Below are 25,104 nucleotides of genomic sequence, written 5' to 3' on the forward strand. Positions count from 1 at the left end.
GTCTGCTCTGCCCTGTGCACTACTCAATAAGATGCACATCATTCAGGTCCAGTCATTGCTGCTGTATTCTGTTGCATCCAAGCTTCACTATAATTTGCTTTTTATCTTGATGTATTTCAGAATAATCTTACACATAGGCAGGAGTGGTGAGGTATGTGTTGAATGAAACCCATGGTTAATTTTGTGTTGATTCTACTCATCCATTCCTGCATTCATCCTTCATTTACTCATGTATTCAATTACCTTTTATGGAATTCATACTATGTTCCAGGGACTTACAGGGTAGTTGAGAAGTAAATGTGAACAAAACAGACATACTTTATTTCTGCTAATAGCTTGACATTTAGTGGAAGATATGGAAAAAAATAAACAAGTCAATGAAATAATTACAAACTTCTGTAAGTACTATGAAGGAAACTGAGTGTTGACACTTACAGAATTTAGACAAGGCAAGGTTCTTCTTTGCTTTAAACCTTCCATAACTCCCCATGGGCTATGCAATGCAGTTCCAAGTCCTTAGCATGGCATTCAAGGCTCTTTAAAACATCACATCTTGCCTGATGTTCCTGGTCACTGATGCTCCCAATACTCCAGGCACAACTAATTACTGGCCACTCCCTGTATATGTGTATTGTGCCAAGAGCTCAGATATTGAACTGTCAGTGATAGGAGTGGTTCTAAGCATGGTGGTGAACACAATGTCATCCAATGTACACTGGATGGTAATTCTGCAGAGCGTGTAAGAGGGCCTGGTCAGGGAGAGACATGAGAACCTGTTAGGACACATCAATAGGGGTTCAGCAAGAGGATGGCATGGCCTGAAATGTGAGTGGGAAGGATAGATCTATGAGATACTGAAGTGATCCATTCTTTAAGACTCGGTCATGGATTGGCTGTGAGGGCGAGGAGAAGGGGATAGCAAATGACTTCCAGTTCCTAACCTTGAACAGATTGGTGAGCTGCAGACTGAGGCAGTAAAAGTGGCAGAAAAGTGGTCTTAAGGTAGCAATACTCCTTTAATCAATGTATAAATTCTTCCAGAGAAAAGTAAGAAATCGTTTTTTCCTTTGGTACTGGTTAGAATCTTACAAGAAAAGTATCCAGACTTCTTGACAGTGGTGCTTGCTCATCAAAGGGCATGGCAAGAGGATTATGTTACGAGCCTCTCATCTGGGGGTTCACAATTGTGACCTGCAGGCTGCAACTTGCTTGTAGACAAAGCTAATTTTTCTTGCATTTTTAAACTGGGAAGTTCTCCACAGAATTCCTACTTTTCATATTTAAAAAACAAGATGATTTGCTAGTATTCTGACATGACAACAACTGGCTAAAATTGAGGGGTGACCTTCTCCTTCCGAAGGCATCTGCACGTTTGGTTCACCACAAGCCTCGCCACTCCTTAATGTCTATCTCGGCTGCGGACTGAATCCTCAGTGACTACCATGTTGCAGCGCCCCTGTGCGATAAGGGCAGGGACATGGAAGTCTGAGACCACAGAGCACATGGGTGATCACGGCTGTAAACAATCAATCAATCTTCCCTAATTGCCAAGGAGGCTTGAATTTCCTCCAAGGTGCTCCACCAGCTGCCTTTCCCCTGGTGGTGCTCCCAGGCCGTAGCTGCGCTCCCCAACCAGTGCGTGCTGGTGTCTTGGTTGGATTGAACCCAACAACCCACCCTGTACCAAGGAGTCCTGCAGGTTAACTGCAGCCTATCAACTATTCAAGCACTATTAACACTAATATTTTCAATAATATTAACAGGAACAAGTATAAACCACTTATTATATTCTAGGCACTCTTCCAAGGGCTTTGCATGTATATAGGACTCCTTCAATGAACCTGGGGTAGACACAATTATTCCCATTTTATAGATGTGGAAACACGCAGAGAAGTACCTTATGCCAAGGTTACATGGTGTGTGATTAGCAAGAAAGAAGATGCTAGATTAAACCCCTGGCAGTACTGCTCTTGAAGAATCTCTTGACCTGTACTATTGTTTTAAAATACAATACTGTTATTTTTAAATAAAAATTATTCCTGTTTTGTTTTACTTATTTTTCAAGTTTAGTGATGCATACTTGAAATCTTCCAGTGGTCACATCAATCTGAAATCACTGATTAATTCTAAATGGTGTGCCATGTGGAGCTTTCCTGTCCTGTGCCTTTGTGCACACGTTTCTCTCACATGAATCGTGCCTCTCTCCTCCTCCTCCTCCTCCCCCTCCTCCCATGCAAGTCCTGAGTCACGTGTCCTCTGTTCTGGGCAGCTTCTGGTAGCAATTTGCATATGCGCTTTACAGGTGGCATGACCACATTTTCTGAGACAGTCTTGATTTTAAATACTTGGCCCCATTGTTATACTTGGAGCCAGATTGTGGATCCTTGATTCAGAATATGTGACTATGACATATTTATAGCCCTTTCCATCTCTATTGAAGGTTTTACAAAATGATGTACAAGTCTCCCCTATGAGACAGTGAAGTCTTTCAGAGTAGAAGTCATGTTTTTCTCATTGCACACTGCAGCATGGAGCCCAGCTTGGGACTTACACATAAGACAAATGGTATGAAGAATATTGCATGAAGCGGACAAAAAAAAAAAAAAGGAGGAAATCTTGTACCTTTCTAGATCTCAGTTTTATGTCCTTTTCTTCACTTAATAGCACATTCAGTTTCCTTTTTCTCTCTCCCTTCAAACCAGCTTGGTTGAAATGATGGAAACTCATTTTGAGGCTGATGACAGCTTTGTGTGTTACCTCCCTAGGCACTTAAGTTTCAACCAGCATCAAAGGCCTCAACCAGAAGCAGCTATATATAAAAGGGCAGTGACCAGAATCCCAAGTGGGTGAAGGAAAGTGTGTAGTAAATGCATAACCATGCTGAGTTTAGAGCAGCGGTTCTGAGCCAGGGGTGATTTTTTCCATCCCTCCTCTCCCACTCCCATCCCCTGGGCAATGTCTGGAGACAACTTGGGAAGGGGAAGATCTACTGGCATTTAGTGGGTAGCAGTGAGGGATCCTACTCCATATCCTACAATTCACAGGAGAGCCCCACAACAAAATATTTCCCAGACAAAAATGGAAATATTGCTGAAGCTGACAAACCCAGGTTGAGAGAGTGTATTGGTTTCCTGTGTGCTGCTTCCAGTGCTGTTGTCACGGTGTTCCACAAACACAGTGGCTTAAAACAGTACAAATTTATCATCTTACAGTTCTGGAGGGCAGTGTCTGAAATGGGTCTCTCTGGGCTAAAATCAAGGTATCAGCAGGCTGCATTCCTTCTGGAGGTTCTGAGGAGAATCTATTCCCTGCCTTTCTTTACTTCCAGAGGCCACCATATTCCTTGGCTTGTGGCTCCAGTCCTCCATCTTCAAAGCCAGCAACGTTTGCCAAGTGAATCTTAGGTTGGTGTCTTTCAGGTTCTCCCTCATATACCTCCTTCTTCCACTTACTAGGACCTTTGAGATTACATTGGGTCTACCCAGGTAAGCCAGGATAATTTATTTGTTTTCAGGTCACCTGATTAGCTGCCTTCATCCTATTTGCATGCATAATTTCCTTTTTGCCGTGTAACCAACATGTTCGCAGTGTCTGAGTATTAGGATGTGAACATTTTGGGGGGCTACTACTTTGCCTACCGTAGAGGATCTGCCCTGGTTAGGCAAGTATTGGCCACAGCTCAATCCTAAATCAAATGTATTTACTGGCTTTATCAAGCCGGTAAATCAAGCCAGTAAATACATTCATCAAGCCAGTAAATACATTTGATTTACGATTGAGTTGTGGCCAATACTTTACTTGACCCATGTTCAAGTCATTTCAATAATGCCCAAATACTATAATGTGATTTCACCACAATTAAGTGTGGACCATTCAAACTGTGCAATTGATTTCATTTCCTTTCAGTTAGAGTTACTCACTGACCAAGGCCTGCCACGTGACCTCCGATGGCACTGTTTTCCGAGCTGTAGAAGTTGTTAACAGCTCTGGGCTCAGCCACACCTGCCTCTCACTGTGATTACCAAGTGAGAGGCTTATACACAAGGATTAATAGCCAAATGGAAATCAGTATGCATATTCATTAAGTGCCGGATGCAATGACTTCCAATGCAGAGATAGGAGAGCCCAGAGAGACTTTGCTCTCCTTCCCTGAAAGTTTAAGACACCAGCCTAAATCTGCCCCTCAGTTACAGGCAGAGTGGAGGTGGAGAGAAAGAGCCCTGACTAGCCTCCCCTGAGAAGGCGGCTCAACTAGGTGTGCTTACCACGGGGAGCAGGGGCATGCATGAGTGAGTGCACAGGAACATGGACCTTTAAGGCCCAGTAACCCGGCGCACTAATAAAATATGGCCAGGCGGATGCCCTGGGCTCTGAGCAATCAATGATCACTAGGCAGTGCTCCCTTAACCCAACTTAGACAATTAGGCAAAAAAAAGACTGGCTGACATGAATTTAGGTAGCCCCAGATTACACTCTTAGGAGGCATGCAGTAATTTGGGGGCCTTGGGCAAAAGTATCATCCACATAACCTCTGCCTGAGATGACTGCCTTCTACAGCCTGCTGGAGCCTGGACTGCGGCTCCCCACTGCCATCCTAAAACCCGGTGTTCCAGCGCACTTCAAGCAGGGTAGGTGCCTACAAACTAATATTCCCTGGAACATACAATGGTCCTTATATATATAATATTATAATTTATATTTGTTTTATATATATAAATATATATTATGTATCTATATATAATATATATTATACCTATATATCTATTATATATAATAGATATATAAATATCTATATGTTTATATCTATATAATATATTATAATTTATATTTAATTGGGTGCACAGTAGGAGCACAGCTCTTAGGTTGGTGCAAAAGTAATTGAGGTCTTTGCCATTACTTTTCATGGCAAAAACCACAATTACTTTTGCACCAACCTAATACAATTGCAGGCATGCTCCAACTCTTGACAGGAAGACCCTAGTGCTGCCTTGGTATGGAATGGAGACTGTGGTGCTTTTGTCCTTGACCTTGGGGTGTCACATGAGCCCAGATAAATATTCTCCTTTAGAAATGGCAGTATGATTTATTTGAAAGAAAGTGTATAATGAACATATGCTTCAAATGAAAGAATCAGGATGATACTGTCAGGGCTCAGCCTGTTAGGCTAATGCTTTGCGGGGAGGTAGCTTGGAAATTGCTTTTAGGATGAGAATGGGCCACACGGAGTAAAGAAAGCGTGCCTGCTGGCAACCGGAGGTCTCCTGTCTCTTCGCCTTCAATGTGCATGTGCCTAGGATGCCGGCTACAGTTGGCAGGGCTGTCGTTAGTGAACGTTGTTGCTGGATGCTGACCTCGAGGACTGTCTGGGCCTGGAGAGTGGGCTACGGCCCCAAACCTCTCCGAATTCCTGTCATATGGTGCTCTATGGTGAGCCTGTTCCTCCCACCTTGATGATGTAAGAACCTAAATCACTCAGTCCCTCAGACAGCACCCCCAGAGGTGCGTTGGCTGCAGCCTCTACAGGGCCCCCAGGGCAAATTATTCCATTTGCTTTCTTGTTTTCCTCTGGATCAGTTCCAAATCTTTACCCCCTCCCCATCCCCACCTCACTCTGTCCCTTTCTCAACACAGACTGTACTTTAAAAAAAAAAAAAAATCCTGTCTGGGAGTGGTGGCTGATGCCTGTAATCCCAGCACCTTGGAAAGCTAGCTTTGAATCTAGGAGTTTGAGACCAGCCTGGGTAATAGGATGAAATCTGGTCTCTACAAACCATAGAAAAAATTAGCTAGGCATGGTGGTTCATACCTGTAGTCCCAACTACTTGGGAGGATGAGGTGGGAAGATCACCTGAGCCTGGGAGGTTGAAGCTTCGGTGAGCTGTGATTGCACCACTGCACTCCAGCCTGGGCAACAGAGTGAGACCCTGTCTCAAAAAATAAAATCCCAATACAAAAAAACCCCTTGAGAAATGATTTCCCTCAGCTTTCTTTACGAATTAATCTGCCTCGAAATCACCCTATCCCTTCCTCTTGGTGCAGAAACTAAAATACATCCCAGTTTAAGATCTGTGCTCCCCAGGAGACTTGATCCCCTCTTCTTCCTCCCTTGCCCCAACACTTTATTCTGATACTCATATGTCATCAAAGTCTGCCAGGAGTCTCCGTTAAGTTGTAGACTGCTGAAGTCTCCTCTGCCCTTGACTGTGGTCCATCTCTCTCTGGTGACATCCTCTTTCTCCTTTATTCTCTGCCATGCAGCTTTTAGAAGTTGTTTACTTTCTCATCTACCACTCAACCCGAACCAGGGCCACTTGCCCTCTGCTCCCTCAACTGCTAACACCACCAGTGATCACATCTACTGTCTTTAAACCGTGGATTTTCAGGCTATATCTTCCCAGGTTCCTGCCCTTTTTACAACATTGACCACGCTCATCTTCTTGACTCTATGTTACAGCTTCCAAGACACCCCACACTCCCAGTGCTGCCCTTTCAGCTTTGCCTGTCACTTTAACGTCTCTTGCCTGGTCTCCTCTGCCCACCACATTCATGATGTTGCTCAGGGTTCTCCCCTTGACACTTGCTTTTTCCAGTCTTTGCCTACTCTCTGTGATCTTAATGGCCTCCATGCTGTTGACTCCCAAACATTTATCTTTGTGTGTTGCATCTCCCTGAGCTTTAGATTTATACATTCAACTGTCTGCTGAACACATTGGTATATTCCATAAGCTTCCCCAAATCAAAAACTGAATTCATAAACTCCCTTTATTCCCCAAACTGGCTTTTATTCCTCATTTTTGCTGCAAAATCACCATCTACCTAAGTTTCTCCTGCTCTGTTGTCCCCTTAACATCCAGTCAATCACCAGATCTTGCCACTTTTGTCTCTTGTATATTTCTGGCAACAGTCACCTCTCTCACACCCTATTTCTGTGGTCTTGGTTAGGCTCAGGATCCATGGCCTCTCACTGAGGCCATGACAGTGGCTTCTCACTTAGGGTTCTGTGCGGCTGGCTCCTGCAGTCTTCTCCAGACTCCAAGTCTATAGCTCAGATCTTGCCTTCTGTGCCTCAGTGGCTTTAAGGGGACTGTCTTTACTCTTCCCACTTTTAAGGCTGGCAATTCCCTCCACACACCATGTTTCAGTGCCTATTCATTTGCTAACTGGGTTCCTTATGTTGATGTATTAGTTTGCTAATGCTGCTCTAACAAAATACCACAAACTGATTGGCTTAAAACAATAGATGTGTATTCCCAAACAATTCTGGAGAGTAGGATTCTGAAATCAAGGTGTCAGCAGAGCTGTGAGTCCGTTCTTGCACTGCTATAAAGAAATACCTTAAACTGGGTAATTTATAAAGAAGAGGTTTAATTGCTCATGGTTCCATTGGCTGTTCAGGAAGCATAGTGGCTTCTGCTTTTGTGGAGGCCTCAGGAAACTTACAATCATGGAGGAAGGTGAAGGGGAAGCAGGCACATCTTACATGGCCAGAGCAGGAGCAAGAGAGAAGTGGGAGGTACTACACACTTTTAAACAATGAAATCTCGTGATAACTTACTCACTATACCATAACAAAGGGGATAGCTCTAAATCATTAATGAGAACTCCACCTCCATGATCCAATCACCTCCCACCAGACTCCACCTCCAACACTGGGAATTGCAATTAGACTTGAGATTTGGACTCGGTCACATATCTAGACCATATGATTCCACCCTGCCCCCTCCCAAATTTTATGTCCTTCTCAAATTTCAAAATACAATCATGCCTTCCCAACAGTCCGCTGAAGTCTTAACTTATTCCAACGTTAACTCAAAAGTCCAAAGTCCAAAGTGTCATCTGAGACAAGGCTAGTCCTTTCCATCTATGATCTTGTAGAATAAAAAAAAAAATTAGTTACTCCCAAGTTATAATGGGGGTACAGGCATTGGGTAAATACTCCCATGGGGGTATAGGCATTGAGTAAATACTCCCAAAAGGGAGAAGGTGGTCAAAATAAAAGGGCTACAGGCCCTATGCAAGTCCAAAACCCAGCAGGGCTGTCATTAAACCTCAAAGTTCCAAAATAATCTCCTTTGATCCCACGTCTCACATTCAGGGCACACTGGTGCAAGGAATGGGCTCCCAAAACCTTGGGCAGCTCCAACACTGTGGCATTGCAGGGTTCAGCCTCTGCAGCTGCTCTCAAGAGCTGATGTTGAGTGTCTGCAGCTTTTCCAGGTAGAGGGTGCCACCTCCTGGTGAATCTATCATTCTGGGATCTGGAGGATGGTGGCCCTCTGCTCACAGCTCCACTAGGTAGTGCCCCACTACCCAACCCCACATTTCCTGTCTGCATTGCCCTAGTAGAGGTTCTCCATGAGGCTGTGCCCCTGGAGCAGGCTTCTACCTGGACATCCAGGCTTTTCCATACAGCCTCTGAAATCCAAGCAGAGGTTCCCACACCTCAATTCTTGCACTGTGTGTACCTGCAGGCTTAACACTATGTGAAAGCTTCTAAGGCTTATGGCTTGCACCCTCTGGAGCAGCCACCTGAGCTATAAATGGGTCCCTTTGAGCAACAGCTGGAGCTGGACTGGCTGGGATGCAGAGAGCAGTGTCTGGAGGCTGTGTTGGACATTGGGGCCCTGGGTCTGGACCAAAAAACCATTCAGTCTTCCTAGGCCTCTGGACCTGTGATGGGAGGGGCTGCCACAATGTTCTCTGAAGTGCCTTCAAAGCCTTCTCCTCATTGTCCTATCAGCACTTGGCTTCTCTTATGCAAATTTCTGCATCCAGCTTAAATTCATTCCCAGAAAAGAGATTCTTCTTTTCTACCACATGGCCAGGCTGAAAATTTTCCAAAGTTTTACACTCTGCTTCCCCTTTAAGTATAAGTTCCAGTTTCAGGTCATTTCTTTGCTCATGCATGTGCACATAGGCTGTTTGAAGCAGTTAGGTCACATCTTGAATACTTTGTTGATTAGAGATTTTTCTGCCAGATACCCTAAATCATCACTCTCAAGTTCAAGGCCCCACAGATCCTTAGCTCTTTGCTAACATGTAAGTGACATTTTCTCCAGTTGCCAATGTATTTCTCATCTCTGAGACCTGGGCCTCATTGTCCATATCACTATGAGTATTTTGGTCACAGCCATTCAATAAGTCTCTAGGAAGTTCAAACTTTCTCTTATCTTTCTGTCCTCTTCTGAGCCCTCCATACTCTTCCAACCTCTGCTCATTACCCAATTCCAAGGTTGATTCCACATTTTCAAGTATCTTTATAGCAATGCACCACTCCAAGTACCAATTTTCTGCATTAGTCTGTTTTTGCATTGCTATAAAGAAATACCCAAGACTGGGTAATTTTTAAAGAAAAGAGGTTTAATCACTCACAGTTTTGCAGGCTGTACAGGAACCATAGTGGCTTCTACTTCTGGTAAGGCCTCAGAAGACTTATAATCATGGCAGAAGGCAAAGGAAAAGCAGGCATGTCTTCATGGCCAGAGCAGAAGCAGGAGAGAGAGTCAAGAGGTGCCACACACTTAAAAAAAAAACAGATCATGAGAACTCTCCCACTATAAAACCAGTACTAATGAGGGATGGTACTAAAGCACTCATGAGAACTCTGCCCCTGTGATCCAATCATCTCCCACCAGGCCCTACCTCCAACACTGGGAATTAAATTTTGGGTGGGGACATAGAGCCAAACCAAATCAATGGCCATGCTCATGCTCCAGTTTCTGTGGTTGCAGGCAGTTCTTGGTGTTCCCTGGTGTGCAGCTACATAACTCGAATTTCTGCCTCCATCATCACACAACATTCTTGCTGTATTTCTGCTTCTTCACATGGCATTCTCCTCTCTCTGTGAGTCTCTGTGACTCTTCCTCTCTTATAAGGACACCAGTCATATTAGATTAAGGTGCACCCTAATGACTTTATCATAACTTGATTACATCTGCAAAGACCCTATTTCCAAATAAGGTCACATTCTCAGGTACCAGGGTTAGGATATCGGCATATCTTTTTGGAGACACAATTCAACATCTAACAGTTGGGAATATCTTTCTTACATTTATTTGCATGCCAAGTTCTTTGTTAAGATTCAGATCTCCTCTCAGGTTTTCTTTCCTGCAGGAAGAATTCCCAAGATGCTCTGCTCCCATTTCCATCTTGGTGGCACCATCATATCACATTGAAGTTATTTTTATATGCCTTCTCCCCTGTTGGACTACTAGCCCCTCAAGGCCAAGGATATTTATATATGCCTAGGGCAAATTCTGGTGTCTAACAGATGATATTCATAGCAGAATTTAGATTTTTTTTGTGTGTACTTTAAATCTATGTTTTCTTCCTTGTGAGTTCTTATTGCAAAAGAAAAATCATGTTTCCCAAATCATATACCCAAGGGCACCCAAAAAAGATCCATTGGCATGTAGAAATAATACATTAGAATATCTATTTGCATATTTTATATCTTCCTTTAAAAGCTTTGTCAAATGTGTATTATAATGTTTATATTATATTTGTACATAGTACAGATATAAAATATAAAAATATTAATAAGTAATCAATAACATTAGTAAATACAAATACTGGCACATGCTAACATATATCTCTATGTTTCCCTTTTAAATGACAACAATTACCAATTTAAAGTGGCTTCACCAAAGTAGGCAAAAAAATCACATTTGCAAAAACACTCAGTACTCTGGCTCATATTCAAATGACCCATCCTCTTCTCTGACCCATCAGAGCTTCAACTCCTGTTGTACTGAGCCTTTGGTTTTAAAAAATTAACATTTTCCACTCCAGCCTGGGCTATAGAGAGAGACCTCAGCTCAAAAAACTAATAATGTTTAAGAATGCATGAGACTTAACACCTCCAGGGATACTTTCATAAAATTTTTATTGTTTAAAATGTCAACCATTGACACAAATAGGAGATTAGTAAAATAAACCACTGCGTGCCCACCACCCAGCTTCAGCAGTGAACATCCAGTCAATCCTGTTTCAGTCACTCCCTACTCCCACCCCTGCATCAGTTACCCCTCCTCCCACATTAGGATTTTTCAAAAAGCTTTATTGAAGTATGATGTACATACACATGTATACATATACACAGGCACAGAAAAGCATATGCTATAAAATTAAAGCTCAGTGAATTTTCATAACCAAAAACCATTTGTGTAAATGCAAACCCCAGATGCCCACTTCATCCTATCTACTGGCCACTGTCTCCACCCTCCATCCCATTCTCCTCACCTCAACAGCATGGGTTTGTGATTTTCTTCTTGCTTTTGTACTTTATGTAAATGAAATCATACTCATCCTGTATTATTTGAAGCTAATCCCACAATAGTATCATTGTGTTCATAAATATTTCAATATATGTCTCCAAAAGATAAGAACTTTTAAAAAATGACCACAATACTGTTATAGAATTAGATTTCTACCCTCTGTATTTCCCTATTCAATCTTGGCTGTCACAATCAGACAGACAGAAAGTGTAAGGTCCCTTTTTTCTTGCATCTGCAGGGGAAACCTTAGCAGCAGATAGTAATTATTCTAGTCTGTCAAATAGATGCAAATATAATTGAATTTTTAAAGAGATGTGTTGTTAATACCAACATATCACTATCTCTGGGAATGAGTGGAGGAGATCGTTGTGAGGGTTGTTTACAGCCAGCAGTGTAGGTTGGGGCATGGGACAGGTTGTTTACTGTGCCATGTTCTCCTCTGCCCCTTCGTGAGGTTTCAGACACACCGGATTCAACAATGACAGGGCTGGGAATGAAATGTCTCCACTCACACCTTTGCTGGTTGCTGATGTTTATTCTGTAGTGTGTTTCTCCTAAGGTATTTACAGAAAGTCCTCTTTGGGGAATTGGAAGAGCTGGAATTGGGGAAAACTGATCCTGGTTATGACTTCAGGTGAGGATAAATCTGCTTGTCCTGCTGTCCTTGATGACTGACTGCACTGTAGAGGAAGAATGTATCTTTTGAGCATTCATGTCAAGGATCCTTGACTGGAGAAATCCCTCTACAGCTGCAATCAGGGCATCTTGTAGAATGTATGGGTAAAGCAGAGATCTGCTGAGGTCCTTCACTTGTCAGAGGCATAAGTGCCCTTGACTCAAACGCTCCAGCACCCTGCCCCCGGAAGCTTCCAGAGCCGTTGCCCTAATGTTGGTTCTATTCTAAGTCCATGAATGGGGCCTCTTGTTCCAGTCATGTCAGCCTGTGGAACTCAGTTCTGCCAGATTTTCACAGAAAATGCAATCACACTAGCATTGTGTGAGCTATTGGCTTAAGGCTGAGAGTGCAAGTCAGAGGCCACACCACGTCCCAGAGAGCCTCCTCCAGCTCCAGCCTTCTTCCCCCACCAGAGAGAACCTAGGGGCTTATTCCCTCAGGAGCAAACACATTCCTCTCTTCCCCCGAGTGAGCCATCCCGCTGCCTTCCTTTCCAAATCCCCTGCTACAGACTCTCAGCCAGTTTTCAGACTGACTTGTCAATGATTCATATTCAAATATTACAAAGTCATAATAAGTGATCAATAAATATTTCCAGAATTAAACTCTCCCTGTAGGTTGGCTATTAAAAGAGGAAAGAAAATAACATTTGCTGGGTGCTGTTATATGCCAATCATGATGCTACACTCTCTCACAAATAATATCTTAACTCTCGCAACAACCTTGTGAAAAAGGCAGTATTATCCCTAGTTGGAAAGATAAGGAAACTGGCCGGGTGCAGTGGCTCATGCTTGTAATCCCAGCATGTTGGGAGGCCTAGTTTGGGGGCAGATCACTTGATGTCAGGGGTTCGAGACCAGCCTGGCCAACATGGTGAAATCCTTTCTCTACTAAAAATACAAAAAATTAGCCAGATGTGGTGGTGCACACCTGTAATTACAGCTACTCAGGAGGCTGAGGCATGAGAATCACTTGAGCCCAGGTGGTGGAGGCTGCAGTGAGCTGAGATTCTGCCATTGCACTCCAGCCTGGGAGGCAGAGCACGACCATCTCAAAATAAATAAATAAAAGGAAACTGATGCTTAGAGGGATGAAGTGATTTGCTGGAGGTCATCCAATTAGTAACTGAGGACAAGCACTCAGGTCTCTGTTCTCACAGTCTTACACAGTAGTTGTATCACTGTGGATAACTTTGTCCAGCCCAGAATGCTTGGAATGCTTCCACAACATCCCCTCTGAGTAGGGGTCCAGTCTTGGCTTCTATGTCTATGAGGGTAGGGCACTCACCTGTTTGAGAAGCCCCATTTCACTTGTGAAGAGGTCTGTAGCTAAAAACATCTGACTTATATTGAGCTGAGTTATAACTCCTTGAAATACTATCACTTGGTACCTACTCCTTCTCAAAAGATAACAAACACAAAATAAGGTCACACAGGGCACGGTGGCTTATGCCTGTAATCCCAGTACTTTGGGAGGCCAAGGCGGGAGGATCACAAGATCAAGAGATAGAGACCATCCTGGCCAACATGGTGAAACCCCGTCTCTACTAAAAATACAAAAATTAGCTGGCCGTGGGGGCAAACACCTGTAGTCCCAGCTACTTGGGAGTCTGAGGCAGGAGAATTGCTTGAACCTAGGAGGTGGAGGCTGCAGTGAGCCGAGATCGTGCCATTGCACTCCAGCCTGGCGACAGAGAGAGATTTCGTCTCAAATAAATAAATACATAAATACATAAATAAGATTACTTTTTAATATGTGAGAAGAGTCTTGTGTTCTCAAGACCAATATGACAAGTATTCCAATCCTACTAACACTCCTGAAACTTTTATAAGCATACCACTTATGAGCAGATAAGGATTGCTGATCAATCAAATAATTCAATGATAACCAAAGATGGGAGTTCTTCATTAGATGTCAAAGTAGACAAGTGGTATTTGTTTGACTCAACATTCTTTGCTTTAGGAAATCTCCTCTTTCCATGTGGGCTTGAGGGATCTGTCAATCATATTGCCTCACCCTCTTGGCAGATACGGTATGCCACTCTCAGAATAGTCCCTTCTCAGGCACTGGGCTGGGTGCTAAAAGCTGGGGTATCCCATGGCTCAGGCCAGTCTCATTTTCTTTCTTTATCTACTCTCAATCCTTAGGTGATGTCCAGTCCCACGGCTCTAAATATTATCTAAATGTCAGTGACTTGCATTGTGTGTGTGTGTGTGTGTGTGTGTGTGTGTGTGTGTGTGTATGTATATCTGTTCAGTATTTCTCCATGGCTGTCTAACAGGCATCTTACATTTAGCATGTTTGAAACTTAGCTCTCTGACCTGGTGTGTTGGCTTACACCTGTAATCCCAGAACTTTGGAAGGCTGAGGTGGGAGGATCGCTTGAGATCAGGAGTTTGAGACAAGCCTGAGCAACATGGTGAAGTCCTGTCTCTACAAAACATACACCACTGGGCGTGGTGGTGCACACCTGTAGTCCACCTGTTTGGGAGGCTGAGGTGGGAGAATTGCTTGAGCCCTGGAGGTCTAGGCTGCAGTGAGCTGTGATGGTGCCACTGCACTCCAGCCTAAGTGATAGAGTGAGACTCTGTCTCAAAAAAATAAGTAAATAAATAAAACTGAGCTCTCTCTATCCACCTCACTCAATGTATGCCTCTCATAATTTACCACATTTTAATGAGTGGCAACTCCATTTCTTCACTTGGAAAAACTCCCAGAAATCACCTTGAAGTCTTTGCCTTCTACACACATTCTATGAGCAAATTCCACCTCTAGCTTCAAAATATGCTCCAAATCGTACCTCTGTAAATCTCTTAAAATACTGTGATTTTGCTGGAAACCATGATGACAATTGCATCCATAGCATCAGATAGGAATCTAATTCCCCGACCCTCCCTTGTTCTCTGAGGAAGAGAAAAGCAGCCCCTGATAACTGGGATCTGCCTGGCAGTCACACACAGAGCACCCACATCAGACAAAGACACTCTGTGACTATGATGGATTAAGACAAAAACAAAAACATTGTCCAAATGCAAAAGTGACCAAACATCTTCCTAGCCTGGTTAATATGAGTGATTTCTTCTTCTTTACCAGTCAAATTTTCAGCCTCACTCTCTTCTCACCTTCAAGATAAGAATGATTAAGATACACAGTTATGGATTAGCCTGATGGTGCCCAAAGCCCCCACTCCCTTATTCCCCACTCTTAAATCACCTGACAGAACCCTAAACCCTGTAGTAAGTCATACCCATTTTTTTAAACGGAGACATTACACACTTCTCCTTATTGCAACAAATCAATAAAACTAAACTACAGACTGGTGGCCTTTGGCTGGAGGACACTCATACCCCTACAATCTAATCTCTGCACAACATCATGTAGAAACTTCCAAAGCATCAGAACACATCACTGTCCTGCTGAACACCCTTCCATCGCATCCTGCCTTACTTAGGGCAAAGTACAAAGTCCTAATTATAGTCTATAAGGCTCTATATGATAGCGAACCCCAAACCCCAAACCTCATCTTATACTACTCCCTTCTTTGTCCTTGACTCTTTAGAGGCAATGGTTTTCTTGCAGTTTCCTAAGCATGATGAACAGCTTCCAATCTCAGGGCCTCCATACTTGCTGTTTCCTAAATCTAGATTACTCTTTCTCCAGATGTGGATATTCACAGAACTTACTTTCTCACTTCCTTCAGGTTTTGGCTTAAATATCAATATTACGTTTCAGAGAGGCTGTCTCTGCCATCCTATCTGGAAAGCACCCCTCACAATGACACCTTATTGCCTTATCATACTTTTTTCTTCTTTATCACATACGTCATCACATGACACACTACATCTCAAAATCTTAAGCTTCAAGAGGCAGAAGAGTGATTGTTGTCACTGCTGTACCCCTAGCACTAGAGCAGTATATGCCACACACATTAAATGTAGGTTTATTGAATAAATGCATTAATAAATAAATCTGAAGGTGGGCACATGGAGTAAGCTAGGCCAGTAAGAATCCTTCCATGAGATACCTTCCAGGGGCACTGGGAATAGAAAGTCCCTCTTCTTTTGTCAATCACAATTCAAGGGGCTAAATTTGAGACTGCCAGTGGCCTTCTTGTCTACCTGGGTGGGGTGGGGAAACTGCTGCTGAGAGTGAAGCCAACATTCTGAGGGAACAAGGTGGAAGAAGGGCACAAGACAGCCCTGATAACATCGTTTGAGCCCCTGGATTCAGCTGGGCTTAAAGCAGTTCTACTACAGACTGTCCAATTATTTGGATCAATAAATGCTATTTTATTGCCTGAGTAAATTTTTTTTTTTTTTTTTTTTTTTTTTTTTTTTTTTTTTTAGTAGGGTCTTACTTTGTCACTTAGGCTAGAGTGCAGTGGCATGATCTTAGCTCACTGCAATCTCAGGTGATTCTTATGCCTCAGCCTCCTGAGTAGCTGGGTTTACAGGTATATGCCATCATGCCTGGCTAAATTTTATATTTTTAGGAGAGGTGGGGTTTTGCCATGTTGGCCAGGTTGGTCTTGAACTCCTGGCCTCAGGTAATCTGCCCGCCTCAGCCTCCAAAAGTTCTGGGATTACAAGCACAAGCCACCACACACAGCTATTGCCTAAGTGAATTTAAGTCACTTGAAGCAGGAGTTCTGATTAATACAGACACTTTCCTAAGGTATGACTTGTGGGTTTGACTATGATATTCCAGGTACATCCAAATGACAGCACAAGGCAGAACAACATGCCTTTGTCTCTTTTTTAGACTTCACACTTCTGTGATCACAGCCTGAGATGGTGTTTGTCTATTGGCCAGCATATCACAATGTTGGTGCTTATTGAGCTTATTCTAGAGAGGTACCTTGTTTCCTGAAAGAAAAAGAACTCCCCCTTTACATCTTGTGGATGCTAGATGGTTTTTCTTTATTGCTTAGGTGACTATTTCTGTGAAAGAATGTCAGTGATATCACCTGCAAGACTGGTTCTACATTCAACAGAGGAAGAGTATCAGTATGCTGGACCTTTGTCTGAGAGAACAAATTCAGATAGACTTCTAGGCAGGTCTTAGAAAATGCCCAATGGAGGGGTAATGTCAATGTGAGGTCCTTGAATGGGTAAGTAGTTCATCCACTTCTCCATGCACACTATCATCCCATTCATTTACAGAAGCATCGTTTCAGAATTGTCTTAATTATTTGCCTGAGGCTTTCATCAAAGATCATTGCAAGATACAGTCATTATTGCATTATCTCTGCAAGACACAGTAAAAATATTATTGCACTCACCATCTATTACATTTCCTGGTGTTAACTAAGTAAACTCTCACAGGAGAAATGACATTTAAAATTAATACAAGAAAACACTTGGCTTCTCCTGAGGAAATGGAGTGCTTTCTCCTTGTGATATTCAGAATAAAGTAACTGATTCTGCTCGCCTTTTACATTGGCTCCTGGGAAGCTCAAGGTCAGTCTTCTTTTTTTTTGTTTGTTTGTTTGTTGAAGCTTAACTATAGACATTCTCTTGGCTCTGAGGAGGGTGTCTATACATTTCATTAACTTTTTGCTTTGATTCTAATCTCCTAATTTTAATAGTATTTTCCCCAAATCCTGTCTTTATTTTTTCTTTTTTAAATCATAATTTCATTGAGTATGTTCTTGTCAGTATGACCTAATTTTGTGCATGTGTTTATAACAAAGTCCTGTTGGCTGGGTCCAGAGTCCTAAAACAGCCTTAATCATGAGGAACTAGATAATAGCTCTTGGACAAATTAAATGATCTCCCGAGATCTCATTTTCCTCACCTGAAAAATGAGGTCATTGGGTTCTTTTAGCCCTAATTTCCTCCTTAATTGGATAGAGACCCAGAACAATGATGGATTTCATTTTCTTCATAGATGTACACATGGGCACCACCAGACTGTCCCTCATTCCTGCAGTGATGTAGCTGTCAGCCAGGAGACTCACATTTGCTTTAGAGTTTTGCTCAGTTTTTAGTGGAATGCATCTCTTAACATCTGCATTAGTCTTCTCAGGCTTCTGTAACAAATTTTCACAAACTAATTGGCTTAGCCAACAAAAATGTATTCTCTCAATCTGGAGGTCAGAAGTCTGAAATCAGTATCACAAGACTGAAATCAAGGTGCCAATAAGACTGAGATCCCTCTGCAGGCTTTGGTGAGAATCTGTCCCTTGCCCCTTCCAGCTTCTAGTGACAGCCAGTATTCCTTCATTTATGGCTACTTCACTCCAATCTCTGTGGCCACATTGCCTTCTCCTCTTCTCCATGTGTTCTCTTATAAGGACACTTGTGATTGCATTTATGACCCACCTTGATAATCTAGGATAATCTCCTCATGTCAAGATCCTTAATGTAGTCATATCTAGAAAGACTCTTTGTCCTTACAACATTTACAAGTTCTGGTGGTTAGAACCTCATATTTTGAGCTGACTTCACCATTTTATACCAGCCTTGTCAATGCCATGAGCAAGGACAGGAGATAAGTGGTTGCAGTGGCATTTCAGCCTCCGAATCATAGCTGTGACCTTTGTAAAATCAATCATAGAGATGGATGTCAATGGGGATGGCTCCAACATTTTTAAATGCATTGAACTTTTTCAGACAAAGAAGATAGAGAGCAGGTCTATGGATCTAGGGTCTAGGCTTCTTGTTAAGTACACAATGAAACCCTCAATGCCCCAGCACCCTGCTAGAGACAGGAAACAGATGACCTGTTCAAAGACCTTTTGTTCTTTTTTCTTCTAGGTCATTATTCTGAGTGAGGGTGGTGTGGGAGGGAAAAACTGCAGAAGCAACTGAAAATCTTCCACAGGCAATGTTTTACTGGAAATGTAAAGTTCTCAGATCCATGTCCTACCAGATCCCAAAGTTTTTGGCTTTTGGCTTTTTGCTGTCTCTCTCTCTCTCTCTTCCTTTTTCCATGCAGACGTGGCTGATAGGTAAGATTGTTAATAAACTGTTTTGATTTAAATACATTAATTCAAAGTCCCAATCTCAAAACTCATTGCGTGGTTTTTCCCTGTAAGAAATTGGCAAGTCACTAAACCTTTGTAGACTTCAGTTTGCTCACTTGCAACTTGAAGGGGATGAGCAGCGAGGGGACAGGCAGGAAGGGATGTGCAGTGTGATGAAGACTGCATCATGTAGTGGAACAGCCCATGCTTCAGAGCCAGGCAGACTGGAATTAGAAACTTGGCTCTGACACTCTGCTAGTAGGGTGCTCTGAGCAAGTCGCTTTTCTCTCTGAGTCACAGGCTCCTCATCTGTAAAATGGGGATACCAATTGGTATGAGGATTCATGGAGGTAAAATGTCTCATATAGCGCTTACACATGGCCATTCTCTGTTATCTATGTCTAAATCTAGAACTATCAAGGATATAGCTAGCTAGCTAGCTATAGGAAAATTATGTATATATATATATAAAAAAATATGATGCCCATAGGTAATATCTATCTATCTATCTATCTATCTATCTATCTATCTATCTATCTATCCATCTGAGATGGTTTGGCTGTGTCCCCAATCAAATCTCAACTTGAATTGTATCTCCCAGAATTTCCACATGTTGTGGGAGGGACCTAGGGGGAGGTCACTGAATCATGGGAGCAAGTCTTTCCCATGCTATTCTCATGATAGTGAATACATTTCACGAGGTCAGATAGATTTCTCGGGGGTTTCTGCTTTTGCTTCTTCCTCATTTTCTCTTGCTGCCACCATATAAGAAGTGCCTTCACCTCCCACCATGATTCTGAGGCCTCGCCAGCCATGTGGAACTGTAAGTCCAGTTACACTTCTTTGTCTTCCAGTTTTGAATATGTCTTTACCAGCAGTGTGAAAATGGACTAACACAGTAAATTGGTACCAGGAGTGGGGTGTTGCTGAAAAGATACCTGAAAATGTGGAAGCAACTTTGGAACCAGGTAACAGGCAGAGGTTGGAACAGTTTGGAGGGCTCGGAAGAAGACAGGAAAATGTGGGAAAGTTTGGAACTTCCTAGAGACTTGTTGAATGGCTTTGCCCAAAATGCCGATAGTGATATGGACAATAAGGTCCAGGCTGAGGTGGTCTCAGATGGAGATGAGAAACTTGTTAGGAACTGGAGTAAAGGTGACTCTTGTTATGTTTTAGCAAAGAGACTGGTGGCATTTTGCCTCTGCCCTAGAGATCTGTGGAACTTTGAACTTGAGAAAGATGATTTACAGTATCTGACAGAAGAAATTTCTAAGCAGCAAAGCATTCAAGAGTTTACTTGGGTGTTGTTAAAAACATCCAGTTTTATAAGGGAAGCAGAGCATAAAAGTTTGGGAAATTTGCAGCCTGACTATATGATAGAAAATAAAAACTAATTTTCTGGGGACAAATTCAAGCCAGCTGCTGAAATTTGCATAAGTAGCAAGGATCCTAGTGTTAATCCCCAAGACCATGGGGAAAATATCTCCAGGCCATGGCAGAGACCTTCACAGCAGCCCCTCCTATCACAGACCTGGAGGCACAGGAGGAAAAAGTGGTTTTGTGGGCCAGGCCCAAGGTCCCTGTGCTTTGTGTAGCTTAGGGACTTGGTACCCTGTGTCCCAGCTGCTCCAGATGTGGTTGAAAGGGGCCAATTATAGCTTAGGCCATGGTTTCAGAGGGTGGAGGTCCCAAGGCTTGGCAGCTTCCACGTAGTGTTGAGCCTGCAAGTACACAGAAGTCAAGAATTGAGGTTTGGGAACCTCTGCTTAAATTTCAGAAGATGTATGGAAACACCTGGATGTCCAGGCAAAGGTTTGCTGCAGAGGTGGGACCCTCATGGAGAACCTCTGCTAGGGCAGTGTGGAAGGAAAATGTGGGGTCAGAGCCCCTACACAGAGTATCTACTGAGACACAGCCTAGAGGAGCTGTGAGAAGACAGCCACCATCCTCCAGACTCCAAAATGGTAGATCCACTGACAGCTTGCACCACGTGCATAGCAAAGCCACAGACACTCAACACCGGCCTATGAAAGCAGCAGAAGGGGAGCTGTACCCTGCAAAGTCACAGAGGCAGAGCTGCCCAGGACCATGGGAACCCACCTCTTGCATCATTGTGACCTGGATGTAAGACCTGGAGTCAAGAGATCATTTTGGAGCTTTAAAATTTGACTACCCTGCTGGATTTCAGACTTGCATGGGTCCTGTAGCCCCTTTGTTTTGGTCATTTTCTCCCATCGGAACAACCTGTATTTACCTGTACCCTGTACCCCCATTGTATCTAGGAAGTAACTAGCTTGCTTTTGATTTTACAGGTTCATAGGCAGAGGGACTTGCCTTGTCTCAGGTGAGACTTTGGACTGTGGACTTTTGGGTTAATGCTGAAATAAGACTTTGGAGGACTGTTGGGAAGGCACAATTGGTTTTGAAATGTGAGGACATGAGATTTGGAGGGGTCAAAGGCATAATAATATGGTTTGGCTGTGTCCCCACCCAAATCTCAACTTGAATTATATCTCCCAGAATTCCCACGTGTTATGGGAGGGACCTAGCAGGAGGTAATTGAATCATGGGGGCCAGTCTTCCCCATGCTATTCTCGTGATAGTGAATGAGTCTAACAAGATATGATGGGTTTATCAGGGGTTTCCAGTTTTGCTTCTTCCTCATTTTCTCTTGCTACTGCCATGTAATAAGTGCCTTTTGCCCCTCGCCATGATTCTGAGGCTTCCCCAGACATGTGGAATTGTAAGTCCAATTAAGCCTCTTTTTCCTCCCAGTCTCATGTATGTGTTTATCAGCAGCATGAAAACGCACGGATACACCATTTATTCATCCATTCATCTATCCATCCATTCATCCTTGCATCCATCCATCCATCCATCCATTCATCCATCCATCCATCCATTCATCCATCCATCATTGGTATCTCAAATTCATACCTTGATTCAGACACTGATGAGCTGCTGAGAACATGACAGAGATCAGTACAAGAAACTTTGCTACCTCCTAGAACTCTCACCCTGAAGTGCTTAAAAAAACTTTTCATTTTAGAGAAGTTCTAGATTTATGAAAAAATTGTGAAGATAGCACACAGCTTTCCCACATGTCCCACACCTGGTTCCCCTTTTATTAACATCTTACTTCAGTATGGTATATTTGTCACAATTAATGAACCAATTTTTGATTCACTATTATTGACTAAAGTTCATAGTTTTTAAAAGATTTACTTAGTTTTTTCCTAATGTCCTTTTTCTGTTCCAGGATATCACCTTATAAGGTGTTGTTGAAACCCTAACTCCAGTACTTCAGAATGTGACCTGATTTGGAAATGGAAATAAAGTGGATGTAATTAGTTAATAAGAGGTCATACTGGGGTAGGATGGGTTCTTAATCCACTGGTTTCCTTATAGGAAGAGGGTAATTTGGACACAGACAGAGATGGAAGACAGAGATGGAAGCAGAGATTAGAGTGATGCTGTGTGAGCCAAGAACACCTGGGGCTATCAGGAGTGGGGGAGGCAAGGGAGGATCCTCCCCTAGAGACTTCAGAGGGAGCTTGGCCCTGCCAACACCTTGATTTCAGACGTCTAGCCTTCAGAACTGCGAGGTAACACATTTCTGTTGTTTTAAACTACCCAGTTTGTAGCAATTTGTTATGGCAGCCCGAGGAATTGAACGCAGCCGCTATGCTTCCTGAGGCTGCTCTTGGCTTGGGCAGTTTCTTAGGCCTTCCTTCTTTTTGCTGACCTTGACCGCATTTTCCTTTAGAGATGTGGGAGGGGTAGCAACTGAGAAGGGCACAAGCAGGGCTTCTGGGATGAAGGTAGGGTTATCTGGACAGCGGTTACAAGGATGTGCCCTCTTTGTCATAATTCATCCAACTGTATACTTAGGATTTGTGCCCAGTTTTGTATGTGTTCTATAGTTCAATAGAAAGTTTACTTCAAAAGGTATTGTTCATCTAGGTAGAAGACATTGGCAACTTCGTTTCTGCCAATCAAGGAAAATGACTAAGGCAATCTTGATCATTTTAGGAGGTTTATTTGCCAAAGTTAAGGATGCACACTCAGGAGACAGGTCTATGCCTTTCTCCCGAGATAATTTTGAGGGTTTCAAATTTAAACGGGAAAAGGCAGGATATTGAAAAATACACAATTTTCATGTGGGAGGGGTGTAGGGGGAAAGGAGTCATTCATGCTTTTGTCTGGCTCAGTGAATCTGCATTTTTACCTAAGATAACATAGACAATAGGGCAGAGGAAACAATCAGGTATGCATTTGTCTCAGGTGGGCCGAGGGACGACTTAGAGTTCTGTCTTTGTCCCCTACACCTGTGAAGATAAGCAATCAACTTACATTGCAAAGGAATTTCCCTGTGGGAAAAATTTGAGGGAGGTATGTAGTTTTTCATTTTTGTAGTCATCTTATTTAAGAACTAAAATGGGAGGCAGGTTTGTGTGACCCAGTTCCCAACTTGAGTTTTCCCTTTGGCTTAGTGGGTTTGGGGTTCCAAGATTTATTTTCCTTTCACACTTTGAAGAGGTTGTAGATCAATTGTGATTCTAAAAGTAAAATTTATTTTTCTGTGTCAGTTGCATTTGTCTTCAAGACAGAGAAATCTCAACTCAAGCTGGTTTAAAAAAGGATTTTATTACCTCAGGTACCAGGAACTTGTGAGATAGGCACACCTCAGTGGCAGCTGATTTGTTGGCTTGGTGATGGCAGCAAAGACCCGGGTCTTACTCTCTCAGCACTGGCTGTGTCCTCAGGCTGGAATGTGATGGCTGCAGCCATTCCAGACATCACATCCAGACCCTTAATATTCAGTGTCGCTTCCTGTGAGTCTCCCTCAAGAGCCAGGGACCTTCCCAGCAGTTTCTCCCTCTCGAAAAAGTCTTCCCCTCATGCTGCCTCCGGTCAGAAGTGAAGCAGAGAATGAAGAATCTCAGTATTGGTAACAAATATTGTCTCAATGACTGAAGGGGAGAAAAAAGCAAACACCTCCTCTAACCATCTGGCCCCAACCCTGAGTCTTCAGAGCAGGCCCACACTGTCACTCCATCCTGAGGAGGATGGATGGCGAAGGGGTCTGTGGGAGCTGGACGATGGTAGTGATCAAGAAATCCATTGAGTAGATACTGTTATCATCCCTACTAGATGAGAGGAAACTGGGCTCAGTGAAGGACAGTAACTTGCCTGAGCGTTCAGTGCCAGATTCAGATTTTGAATCTAGTTCTTTCTGACTCCAGAACCTTGTTCTTCACCAGTGTGAAGCACTGACGCTGGACTCACACCAGATCTTCTCCCCTCCTGCCCCAGGGAGAGCAACAGCAGACTCAGCCCTGGCATGACGGGGCTCTGGCTTGAGAGGGGTCTGGGGTCCTCAGTGAGAGCCCTGGCACCAGGCACAGGGCCACCTGCAGCATAGGGGAGCCTCTGCACAGCAGCCTCTCCTCCCCACCATGTTGATATCAATCTCAGTTTCCTTGCTTAGCTCTTTCATTTCCTGCTGACTAGAGCCCTATCCTGAATGCATGCCCAGCCCCCCAGCCCTGATCTCCTCCTTAACTACTATGGGAAAAAAAAAAAAGTGAATATATTAATTTAATCGAGTGAAATGAGTGTTCATTTACAAAACCAGCCATGCAATCTGCTAGTCAGAATGAAGTGTATTGAAACAAACACATACGAACACTCTCCAGAAGAAAGGAAGGGGACAGCACGCCTCTCCGGGAGGCATTGTGTTTCCAGGAAAGCCACACACGGAGTCTGAGCTAAGCCACTCTGGGAGTCCAAATATGTCATAATCTGCTCCCCAGCACTCACAAAATCATATTTTCATTATGAACAGAATATGTGTTTATTATAGAAAGTCAACTGAGAAAGGAATAAAGAAGAAAAACCTCTATCGTCCTACAACTCAGATATATGCGCATGTGTGAGTGTGTGTGTTCACAGAATCGGAGTTATACATTTATTATATACTACAAAGCATATTGCATATATATTTACAAAATCAGACACACACTCTTAGCTACCTTTTGTGAAGTCATTTTTAATATTTGGATAGTTGTATTGTTTTTATTGTTTTGTGTAGATCAATATTTTCCAAATTTGGCTGTGCTTCACGATTGTCTGGGGAGTTGAAACATTGCAAATTCCTGGGCTCTTTTCTACATGTTATTGCA

The 25,104-nt window shown here is 43.0% G+C and overlaps 1 protein-coding gene across 1 annotated transcript in view; it reads left to right on the forward strand.

Annotated features, from left to right (window-relative positions):
* DPY19L1 (dpy-19 like C-mannosyltransferase 1) overlaps nt 1-24,267 on the forward strand; it is a 123,489-nt gene extending 99,222 nt beyond the window's left edge. Inside the window, exon 19 of the mRNA XM_025381067.1 lies at nt 24,166-24,267. Coding sequence (XP_025236852.1) covers nt 24,166-24,267 — 102 coding nt within the window. The remainder of the gene's footprint in view (nt 1-24,165) is intronic.
* The last annotated feature ends 837 nt before the right edge of the window (nt 24,268-25,104 follow it).

The sequence above is a fragment of the Theropithecus gelada genome, chromosome 3 (assembly GCF_003255815.1).
Source record: "Theropithecus gelada isolate Dixy chromosome 3, Tgel_1.0, whole genome shotgun sequence".
NCBI lineage: Eukaryota > Metazoa > Chordata > Mammalia > Primates > Cercopithecidae > Theropithecus > Theropithecus gelada.